At 42.2% G+C, this 12,691-nt stretch overlaps 2 protein-coding genes across 2 annotated transcripts in view; both read right to left on the bottom strand.

Moving 5' to 3' along the window:
- The window catches only part of LOC136267390 (uncharacterized), a 158,934-nt gene that overhangs the window by 95,423 nt on the left and 50,820 nt on the right, over positions 1-12,691 (bottom strand). The gene's annotated exons all lie outside the window — the stretch shown is intronic.
- Positions 5,170-9,434, bottom strand: LOC136267616 (uncharacterized). Its single transcript, XM_066062775.1, has 3 exons — positions 8,120-9,434; positions 6,594-8,054; positions 5,170-5,246 (listed from the first exon to the last, which is right to left on the bottom strand). Exons 1-3 carry the CDS (start codon positions 9,432-9,434, stop codon positions 5,170-5,172), a joined length of 2,853 nt encoding a protein of 950 aa, XP_065918847.1.

The following is a 12,691-nucleotide window of genomic DNA, read 5'->3' as shown; positions in this document are numbered from 1 at the left end:
TAATGGTGTGTGTGCTCATGCAGTTCCACTGAATACACAAGACACATACAAAGCCATTCTAATGGCTTACACAATGATGATTGGCTAACTGAGTAGTTCACACTAGCTATTATAACCTGATACACATTCACGCCACCACACAGCTGTTGTGGTGCAGTGGGGCATGCATGCTGGATATATATAGCTGGCTAGCAAAGTCACTTGTGAAGCCCCATAAAATATTAAAAAGTTGTACTAGGTTATTATAAATCCCACTGTGATGTCATGTCTTATAGCAGTTAACTACAGGAAATGCTGATCAACTAAATCTCGGTCAAAATATACCGACTGATACCATACTCATACCAGCTCCATCTAACTACTCTCTACGAGGTCATTCAATGAGGTTGTTACAGCCAAACACAAGAGTAAACTCATACCTTAACTCATTCTTCCCTTCAAGTATAAAGATTTGGAATAATTTACCCAACGACCTCATCACCTGTTCAAGTTTAGAGCAAGGCTAGCTGAACATCAATTAATCACATAATTAATTTTGCTGATTTATTATCTGTGCTTGTATATACTCTTTGTATATAAGAGGTTTTGCACAGTAAACAATAATTATACAACCAAGTACTAAGTTATACAACCAAGTACTAAGAATAATACGAAATGCGGTTAAAATTACGTCATTAATAATGATAAATAATAAATAATGTTTGAGAAAACTACGAGGCCTAGAGACATGAACTAAGCGGGGATAGATTCGCCTGTGAATGAAGGCACAACCCTATAATAAGTACGCCTGTTCGTGCTGATGACTTTACCGTACGTGAGAGAAAACTATCACTAATAATTGATGAGAAAACATGCATGATTACAAACAAATTACATATTATGTGTCCTCGGACAACATGCGACCACATGTCTGACCAACAGTGGACAGCAGTGGGCATGGCAAGAAAAAAAATTATATTTAAGTACAAAACTAAAGTTACAGCTTAAATTATATACAGATTAAAAACAGTCCGGGTTGATTGTCCATTCTTTAGAGTTCCTACCATAAAATATTCTCTGTGAAGCAGAAATTGAGGCACTGGCCATCTTGAACAAAAGATTTCTAGCACTTCCTTTGGAAAATAGGGATACTTGCTAGGTAAAATTTATCACATCCTTAATTGCAGCAATAGAACTAGGTTGAAAATGGCCCAAAACACTGACTTCCACAGTTCTGTAGCAGTGAGGAATCTTCAAATGATCCAATTCAGCCAAAAGCTGTACTCCCATACTCAGGTTTATAAAGTTTGCGGTTGTGTGCAGACTCCAAATGATGTATTGAGTCCAATGGACATGTAAGCTCTATAATGCCCATCGATGCAGAGTGTCTGTTATAGATGACAACATCGGGTCTGTAAGGAGTGACTAAGACATTGGAGGGGATGGTTTCAGGAGGAGAGTCATTAAAACGATGTCCCTGCAGGTCCGCATAGACACTGACCATCTGGCAATCAGAAAAGAGAGTAATTAACTGAGAAATTAAAGTGAACAGTACTTGATTATGTCTATAGGTGTACCTTTGTTGGGATAGTGCTACTGGGCAACCACCTAAAATATGAGCGGTAGTTGGCTGGTTAGAGTCACAAGGGGTACACTTGGCACCACACTGTATGTGCCAGCGACGCAGGTTAACAGCAGTAGGCAGAGTGTCCAAGGATGCTCTCAACAAGAAAGAAAGTTGCCCAGGGTGAAATCCAGTCTAATTCTATATAACGCCCGGCACCACACCCTTGTTTAATTACAGATTGCTCGAAGGAGAAGATTGGTAAACGTCCGTGGAGAGGCCAGAGGCCACTTTACTGGTAAACAGCAACATTACGAGTGTGTTTAAATGTTTATAACTGTGTATTTTGTGTGCAGGATATGCGCTCCAGGCGTCATGCAGTGAACAACCAGCTGATGACCAGTTGGGATACCAGCTGATGCGCTCATAAACAACCAGCTGGAACAACAAGGTAATGAGTAATGTAATGTAATACTTGTACTGGTAGTTGTATTATACATCTTCATCCTTCATCTGGCTTGCTATATAGCGGCTGGAATTATTTTCCACTGGACTTATCTACTACTCTACTGTGAGTCTGTATAATAGCTAAACTAGAAGCCGATGCAGTCGGATGCAGTGCTGCATATACAACAATGTGTAACTATCTCCTGTGTGTTGTGCATGGCTGTATGCATAATATTATAGACTGTGATCACTGTGCCAATGCCACACCGCTGATATACTGGCACATCACCTGTGGCCTCTAGTTACAACAGAGTCTGTTGTACCATATTGGCTTGATTGGGATCAATTGTTAATTGTGCCTTCACCATGTCCCTTGTTCTGCATAGCCTCACTGCACTGCTGAGTCATCTTGAGAGACACGTCACACCTACAATATATAGCTACTTTCAATATAGCTTGGTTTTTGTGTGGTTTGTGTTTTAGTATTGTGGTTTTCTGATGCCTCCCTTGCTGTGTACATATGCATATGTATCATTTCCACCGGTACACGCACACTGCTCTGAGTGCTGCCTATGGCATTGTTTATACTTGCCCAATGGGTAGGTTGCAACGTTGGTGTATGTACTTGGTTGTATGTGACGCGGTCCTAGTAATAATAATAATAATAATAATAACTAAGTTACCACACAAAAACATGTATACAGGTAGCAGGGCAGTGTAGCTATAGTCTGCCAAATGTAGTCTCTGAGCATCTGTATTTCACAAATTTCCTGAGGAATGCTCCTAGAGCTTGACACACCCATGTATATGTGTCAAACTTATGGCTACACTTGAAACCACCTTTACAAATTTCTAGGTTGGTATAGAGCTTGATGCTTTAGTGGTATAATGACGACGATGATGTAACATCTAGCTAGGACAACTATGTGCACCCTCATGTACATTATCATTCTATCAGTAGTGTATTGTGTATGTTGAAGGTAATTTTGCTGTCTGTGCAGCTTAAATTTTTTTGAAAATTACACTTATTAAAGACAATTTAGTAGGAATGTTTGAGAAATGCATACGATGTAGCTACTCTAGGAAAATTAGACTAAATCTAAAAGCATTTTAAGGTTGTATTTGTAGTTTTTAACCTGGAAAATTTTCATGTATTCAACACCCTGAGATTGAATCTGAGGGCATTTTTGACACTTTTATGTGCCATTTAAAAACAATTATACAGTGTGCTAGTCACTCACAATCAGTTTTAGTTGGGGGTCTGAGATTTTATGGCCTGGAGAAGTAACAGTCCTACTAAAGGAAACAATACCGAGGCATTAATTTTCCGCATTCACACTTTTTTTAGAGGAGTGTATTTAGATGCAATAAAACTATTTGAAGTGCTTAAGCCGCTACACTTGTAAAACATGATTACTGATCTGAAACAATCAGAACTCATTAACAATCATCACACTCTGTGACCATACCCCTTAATGATCTAGCTGTAATCAACTGTGGTTTTGCAACTAGACATGACAAATCATTCTATTACGTAGCTCATTCAAGACAAGCAGGGAGATCGATATACTTTATAGGAGTCATAGCTAATTGTATAACGTACTGTAGCTATATATGTGCTATAACAAATAAAGTTAATAAATATTACGTAGGGTTTTCCAATGATAAAAAGTCATGAAACAAGATATGTGGCCTGATTTGAAAAAGAGTCTTATATCCTTTCGAATGAATTGTATGTACCTGGAAACTCTGTCATAACTTGACTTGTGAATAAGGTATCAGACTAAAATTTGGTCACTTTACACCTCTCAACATCCCATGTATGATTTTAAGGTGACAGTGAAACACATGAGGAATTATGGTTAGTCAAACTTGGAACTTTGGAAAGGCTATGTATAAGATCCCTTTTAGTAGATCTGATAACATTAGACGCACACAACATCACAGAACATTGAATCTAGGACCCCTCAATTGCTTGGCTATGTTGCTTCACCAACTCACTCAGTTGATGCCGCATATGCACACTAGCCATATACAAATGTGCACACATGATGTAGACATAGCTCAGTATACCGCACTACGTGCATGTACGCTCATGCCCTCTTTCTCTCTCTCACACACACACACACACACACACACACACACACACACACACACACACACACACACACACACACACACACACACACACACACACACACACACACACACACACACACACACACACACACACACACACACACACACACACACACACACACACACACACCTCTTCCTCTCCACTACCACAAAGGTCACGTGGTCTTATTATAAAGCTCAAGACATCGCCTTGTCAGCCTTGCACTTGTGAACAGTTACTCCTCCTTTGTTTATCAAACATTGAATGACAACACACACACACAAGTGACTAGATTCCCTGTATTATATCGAGCTAGTTGTCACTCCAATCATATCACTAAGCAACCTATAATTTATACAGGAAGTTACTATTTTTGTCGCCATATTTAACAGATCGATAGGTAGACTCTACCACTTAGACTTGTCGAGCTCCACTGGATAGCTGTCATGAATTCTCTAGTGTAACAATTTGTCTGTTATGTTTATTTTACTTTCAGTTGCCAGAGTTGGTGAACGGACTTTGTGAGTGTAGCGATGGTATGTATATTCATGTCTATTGCATACGACCATATCCGTGACCGAGTCCGTGACTAAACATGTTCTATATTATCGAGGTTATTATATGCACCTATCATTTGTAACCCCAGTACAGGCTAAGTATAGTCTGGTGTACGTAGCCAGACCCTCGTGGAACCATGGGTATTAAAGGTATAAGTATATTATCTATGGAACGTAGCATTGCATTTTGTTTAAAGGAAATGAGGTTGCCACAATCCCAACTTAGCTGGACATTTTGTTTAAAGGAAGTGAGGATGCCGCAATCCCTACTTCAGATTGTGCTTAAAGGAATGAGAGTTGTCACAATCCCCACTATATTGATAACATGTAGTTGAAACAAATATAACTGACATGCTGTGATCTCAACAAGTAAAGAACTTTAGATACAAGTATGCAAATTAGGCAATATTCTAATTGGCTATATCAACTTTTATTAAAATGAGTTTATGGCAACCCGATATCTTTTAACTGAAACGTTGTGGCTGCAGTATTTTTGGTGATGTCTAAACCCCGGCAAGACCCTCTAGGTCTCGTGCCCAGCTGAGACCACTTTTTTGTGTGGGGGCCTTTTTCTCTGCCCCTACACAAAAAGAAAAAATTGGTCTGGAGATGTGACGTGAATCGCTATAGTAAATTGCGGTGGGTATCAATGGAGGATCAGTAGGGGATTAGACAACTGGCTATGCCTCAGTAGCAGGGGAATATCCTTACAGATATCAGTGAAATTGATCATGAGTTATAATTATGTACAGATGTGGGGGTGTAGCCCTCAGATTTTGAGTTTAAAATGTCAGTAAATTCACATTTTCAAGGATTTGTAATTCTTTAATATTAAGTACTAGCTGTAGTACCTGCCCTATCGTGCAGGGCAGTATGTACAATGACATGGAAATTAAATGAAATTACAGTTGGTAATATACTATTATAGATACTTTATAAAAGACTAAGGAAACAATGTGGTGTAAGGATTGCATGAATGCAATAATTGTGGAGAAGTGCACTCTTATTGGAATATTTTGTGACTTAAGTTGCTCAAATTCTACCATCAACCAAACATACCATGAATTACTGTAATCTGCACTACAACGATTCTGTTATGACAAAATATAACGGCTTTATAAAATATAACAGCATGGGCACAGAGTGGGGGCTAGCAAGAAATAATAATAAATGAAAACAAAAAATTTTGAGTCATCCAGCCCAAGACAGCTCATGGAAAAAACCTGCCAGCCTTTTCTTTTGTTTTTCTGCACAGGAAAAACCGAAAAATGCTCCACTCTGCTTTGTATGCATGTGTAGAAAGAGTTCAAATCATTGCTGCAAAGTCTATAAATAGCTCTCATTTTCACAACGTGCCCCACGTTGTGAAGAACAGTCTGCCACGGGACCGTGTCATTTCACTGTGTAGCTGCAGTCATCCCTCCTCCGAGCAAACCATCCAGGATATGCATAAAGACAAAAGAATAGAAAAGATAAATAGTTTCATACATACATAAATATACAAAGCAACCATCTGATACATTTTTTTTACCATAATACCTTCCTTACTACCATCCACAGGTGCTGATCCACAATATCACAAAGCAGCAGTAGCAGCAGACAAACCTAACTAAAGTGCATGTGTTTGCCTATCTAAAAACCTCACTATAGACTACATTACGTGTTTTGCAATCCCCTCTAACTAAAAGTGTCAATCTATCTGCTGAACCTACCCTAGAGAGTGCCACATAAAGCATGCCGTGTGTGAAGCTTTCGTCCGTCAAATCTAATCCTACAGCCTTAAAAGTTTGGCCCTGGCTTTTGTTAATGGTCATGGCAAAGCAAAGTGCAATTGGAAATTGAAGCCGTCTAAATTCAAAAGGCAAAACCGAGTTACTCGGAATGAGAGGAATGCGTGGTATTATAATATCGTGTCCTGCATATCTACCGTGAGAAATCTTGGCCTCTACTGTGTTAGCCGACAGTTTAGTAACTACACACCTAGTGCCATTAGTAACCCTTGGAGGATCTAGAGAGCGTAGAATAATAATAGGAGCACCTACTTTAAGTAAGAGAAGATGCTGAGGTAGTCCAGATACCTCTAAAGAGTTCAAGAATTCTGTTGGAAAGTGAACAGCCTGAGATTCATCAGGTATGGTGTCCAAGGACCTGTAGTCACAGCAGTCACCAGGTAACTGCTCCACCAGAGTCATGTTGATGGAATGAGTGGTCTTGTTAAGAGGAGCAAGAATGCAGCGTTCAGAAAGCCAAGCCAAGTCCCTAAAGTTAGAGAGCAAATCTGGATACACCCTGGAAACCAGTTCCTCCTTGCTATCCACAAAGGTTCCCATGGTGTCAGGTAGCTGGACAACATCAGGTAGAGTGTCAATAGGAAACTTCCCATCTCCAATGGCCAATAGTTCTTCAGCGAATTGTCCAGCTGCCACATCCCCACACAGGTGCACTCTCATGTTAGTGTGTAGTTGTTTAACCACCACACTGTCCCACAGATGAGATCGCTTGAGGCAAGCATCAACAATGTTACCTCTAGTGCCACCTTGAATGACAGGTAGAATCTGTCTGAAGTCACCACACAGTAGCATGCACTTGCCTCCCATTGGATTATCATTCCCTGTCAGATCCCTCAGGGTACGGTCCAAAGCTTCAAAAGCACCTCTGTTGGTCATGGGGGCTTCGTCGACTACTATGGCTTTAGCCTCTATGATCACCCTACATAGTGCAGTTCCTTTCTTGATGTTGCACATGGGGATGTCCGATGCATGCAAGTCCAAAGGGATCTGAAAGGTGCTATGCAAGGTACGTCCTCCAGTCAAGAGAGTAGCAGCTATTCCGCTAGAAGCAGTAGCTAATGCTATATTACCTACAGACCTAAGTTTAGCTAGAATAAGATTGATCAAGAAAGTTTTGCCAGTTCCACCAGGAGCATCCAAGAATAACATGCCTCCCTCGTCCCTATCTATCATGGAGCAAAAGGTGTCATAGACATCTCGCTGGTCAGCAGTAAGCAAAGGAACATTACAATTTATGTACGCTTGTTGCTCTTCATGACTATAGTCAATCTCCCTACGGTACACGCGTGCAAACCTATCGCTATCCACTGTCTGAGGATGGGGGAGCCCATACTCAGACAGTTCCCTACCTCCCATGGAAATAACCTTTTCCTGCAAGTCATTAAGAGCCACATTGAAGATGTCATCATTGAACTCCAAGTCTTCATCCTGATGTTGAGTACGTTGCTGGTGCAAGAAGTCCTCTGCCATGTCTTCCTTGTGATTCTCGTAAATCTCCAGAGGGTTGGATGGTTCACACCAAGTAAGGATCACTGCAAACAGGGTGCGAAGACTTGCAGGTGAGTTGCTTACTGATGCCTCATCCATAGCCAAGTGTACTGATTATCATCCTCAAGAAGACCTAACCTCAAGCATGCATCCCTAAAAGAACTACAGAGGTCACCTTCAACAGTTCTCAAGTCAGCAAAAGACTGGGGTCCCCTAACATGATGAAGCAGCAATCGAAGGTAGAAGCATTCTCCCTGACGTGGACTGATGGTGTAGACTCTGCCTATAACCTGAGCCTCCTTAACTCCAGGATGGCCAGCGACATCCTTTCCCTGTTTTCTCCTGTTCCAAGTCTTCCTGCTCCACGTGTAGTACTGAGGCACTTCTTGATACAACAGAGTCCTGGCGAAATCATCAGATTGACAGAGAACAAAGAACTCTGTCAACGTAGTCTTTGGAGGGTCGCCAGAAGCCTGTTCTCTTGCTGTATCTTCAGTGAAGTACACTCGCTGGCCATTCTCCAAGTGAACAGCAAGCTGTTCCACAGGAGGAAACCTTTCGTGTATGGGGAACTCCAGTATCCTCCAGGCAGCCTCACTGCTGCTGATGTAGCGTGCATTCTGGAAGTCCGAGATCTCATCCACCTGATGAGACCTCAGAGCAAAGGTTGCCTGATCACAACCCTTGTGTATGTACTTCAGTACATACTTGATGGATTTGATGGACATGCAAAGCTCGACATTACAGTGACAATTTAAAGAACGAAGCAGAAGTTTGTTGTAAGGCACAATCCACCTATTGTCAATCTCCTGAGTAATGCGAGACCCCATCACCCTCATGTTAATGGTAGCCACCTGTCCACCATCCTCAGGGCTCCTCCTCCTGTACAGTGGGTAACTGTCTGCACCTAGTTGGGTATCAGCCTTGAACTGCTTTGGGTAGCTCTTACTGCAGCGACCATCTTCCATGCAAGGGGAGTCAGGGTTGATGCTCCCACAGGGCCCGTGTACCATGTTGCAAGTCACGATCTGATGCAGCTCAGGATCAACCGTTGGATCAGGGATCTCAGCACAGATGACATCATCAATCGTATCTGGAGTAATCTTGTGCTCCGGAATAAGCCACAACAGCAAATGACAATGTGGCAAACCGCGCTTTTGCCATTCTATTGAGTAGAGCCTTGCCCGTGGTTTCCCAAAAATCATCTCCTTTGTGAACATCTCTAACAATTTCTTCACCTTAAGCCTAAACACACGTGCCACTAAGTCTGGACGGTCCAGAGGCTCCTGACCTGGTAGTAGATTGTTCCTAACCTCCGGCCAATTAGGATTGGTGGTCATGGTGATGAAGAGATCGGGGTGGCCATACTTCCTAACGTAGGTCATTGCATCCTGCTGACGCTCATGCATGTAGCGTGGTCCACCAGTAAATGACGACGGTAGGATCACCCTACGACCAACATTCCTGGGGTCACCATCCCCATCTACCATTGCATCCCGCAAATCCTGGTAGCAATCAGCACGTAGTGCCTTTTGCTCACGCCTGAGAAACTGTAAGCGCTCAGTTTCAATCTTACAGTAGGCGTCAACCAGGAATTGCTGGAAAAGCCTTTTAGCCTTAAGCAATACAGGCACTTGCTGCCTGACCATGATGTGGTAGTGGTAATACACCATGGCTGTCAATTTCCTACCATTAGCCAATTTCAGGTTGATGTGCCATCCATCGGTGCCATAAGAAAAGAGTAAAGGATACTGTAAAGGATCATACCCCCTATGAAGTTCAGAAATGCGCTGCAAAGACCCATCCCTATAGTGCAAAACTATGTCCCTATTATTTAAATTATCATTAGGCATTAGCACTCCTACCTCGTCACACATCGGGCTATTATACCTCCTAGCATGCTCTCCTACAGGCCGTTTGTTCTCATTAATCACTACCCTAATATTTGCTGGCTCATCATGCTGCTCAAATATTTCTTTAGCTACCTTAATAAGTTGAACATAGTGATTATCGTCATGCAAAAGCTCAGTAATACCCCTAACTATGTCAAGCCTTAACCCATCAACTATCCCACATCTTGTAGCTACTTCAGTTTGCTGGTTGTTGATAAAATAAATTTGGGAAAATTTAGGAGACTCACCTGTTGATGGAACTAAACTACCTATACGATGATAGACTTGACCCTGTACTCTAAAAGAAGGATTGAAGCCAACCATAGTTATCTCGTTACAGCCAAAGCTTGTCATTTGAAATGCACTATTATACTTACGTATGCTAGCTAGAAAATGTTTACCTGCTGTGTTTGTACCTTCATACAGGTGTCTCAAGAATGACTGGGGCTGTGGAAATGCCTCTAAGTGGACATTACCCTTCAAGCAACAAAGGGATTCGGTCTCCTGGGGAAATTTTAATGCGCCGCAGTGTGTGCATTCTACACTAAGTGTGCCTACATCTGTAGTGTTGAAGAAGTTGTGTGGCTGATAGTTAAGCCCCCTAAAGCTTGGGTGTGTGCTTGCACGTACCTGTTGTCTGCGTGCTGCGTTAGCCTGCTGCTCCAGAGCTCTGTAGAGTGGATCAGCTCGAGCTTGTTGATGGGAAGCTGTATCTTGTTGTTGCTCCTCCCTCCTTGTTACTGGGTCTTCACGCGCAAGTCGACGGGCAGCTGTTTCACGCTGCTGTTCTTCTTCTCTGGTGGCCCGGTCCGCACGCGCAAGTCGACGGGCAGCTGTATCACGCTGCTGTTCTTCTTCTCTGGTGGCCGGGTCCGCACGCGCAAGTCGACGGGCAGCTGCATCGTGGATCCGTTCCTGTGATCTTCTTTCTTCGTCCTGGCGGGCCACACGATGGGCTTCTGCGTCACGTTGTCGTCGTCTCTGTTGTGAGTCGAGTTCACACCTAGCACTGGATGAGGTGGTAGCTCCAGTTGAAGCCTCCTGGCGGCGCAGTATTTGTCGTTCTGCTTCTTCCCGTCTCTTCTCTGGATCCAATCTTTGGTTCTACTTGCGTCTCTTTGCTTGAAACGCACAAAAAGTAGACGATCGTTTTCGCTTAGGCGGCATGCTTACACAGTACATCAAATGAATTTGAATTAGAAATATCACGTGTGTACAGTTGGCAAAAACACATGCAGTACAGTGCGAAAAAAGGTGTACTGAAAAGGTGCCCAAAACGGAAAAAAAAAATTAACACCAGCTGGACTCGAACCCACAACCTCGCGCACGTAAGACAGGCACCTAAACCATTAACCTATCTACTTAACCACATTGTTACAGCAATATTTTTGTCTTATAAAGACTTGTACAAATGGACTGAGATAGGTGTTTACTTGCGGTTTGCATGCGGTTTATAGAAAGAATTCAAGCGAATTTTAGTCTACACACCTGCCTTCAACGGCCCGTAGACGACTAACGATAGCTCGCACGAACTTTTCGAAAGCGTCATTGTTGAGCTCAATAATCAGCGCTTCCGTGACGCCAAAGACGCTTCGAAACGCGCAGCGGTTCGAGAGTACAATGCGTGACATCAAATGGAATGCAGACAGACAGACAGACGGCTTTTCACTCTTATAATATAGAAGATTAATAAAGATAAGGTCCACAATCCGAAAAATCAACTTTTACAAATCGATCCCCCGTGGCATATGTGTTCATTGTAGTATCCCATTGCTAGATCCACCATGAAACCAGAGGCATAATCGTTGTCTTCACAGAAACTATCATTTAAGTATCATTTAATGACCTTATTAAAAATTATATTCCGTTATGAATTGTTGCTCTATTAGAGTATCTTGATCTAATAAAGTATAGCTACCCTTTCATCCACTATTGAGAAATCAGTGTTAGTTTTCTATTGCACTGTAACTATACTGCCAAACTAAGATTTGGTTACTAAGATTTGGCTGCAAACCCACAAGTTGAAATTTCAAAGGGGGTTTCCAGAACCCCTGAAAACTCTCTAAATATGCCCCCTGAGTAGTGGGGCTTTTGCTCTTGCAAACCGTCATATCCCACCTAATTTCCACATAGGTAGTTTGTACTGGGTGGGGGGAGGTATGGGTTTAACATTGATAGGTGCATTATAACTGACAACGCCGAAGAAGCAGTTCGATATGGTCTATGTAAGTTGGCTATGTGTATAATGTATAATACCAAGACCATAGACCAAGCCGAATGCACACGGAGGGGGGTTGGGGATAGTCTCGCATAGCCAGACCACTTTTTGTTTTGTGTGGGAGCGGGAAAACCCCCAAAAGAAAAAAGTGGTCTGGCTACACAAGACTAGGATTGTATGGCTTTTTATTGAAGAGATCAATGAAGCAGTCAACCACTGTAAAACTGTAGGTAGCTTACCTTACTACTTCAGAGCTCCTAAACTCAAAAGGTTTTACCTGGAGCCCCAGACCCTTCAGAGTGACATCCATGTCTGTTGTATCATACATATTGTGTATAGAGGGAAAACTTTGGCAGATTTTGGCGATATGTTACACATTTTCCAATGCCAATTACTCGTAGTGCCTGAGATTAGCATCTTCATAGCTAAAGATTACACTTGAATTCGCCACCAAAATTATTTATTTTGCCAACATGCTATTCGCCAAAGTTTACCCCCACCAATATTTCCCTCTATATGGTATAACATTTTAAATTGTGTAAGTTTTCCCTCCCCTTCCCCTTACCCCACCCCTACACGCACAGTCGCATACACACACACACACACATGCGCACACATACACACGCATGCGCACACA

This window comes from Dysidea avara, chromosome 9, assembly GCF_963678975.1.
Source record: "Dysidea avara chromosome 9, odDysAvar1.4, whole genome shotgun sequence".
Lineage (NCBI taxonomy): Eukaryota > Metazoa > Porifera > Demospongiae > Dictyoceratida > Dysideidae > Dysidea > Dysidea avara.
The sequence above is the reverse complement of the archived record's forward strand: the minus strand, read 5'-3'. Positions and strand labels throughout refer to the sequence as shown.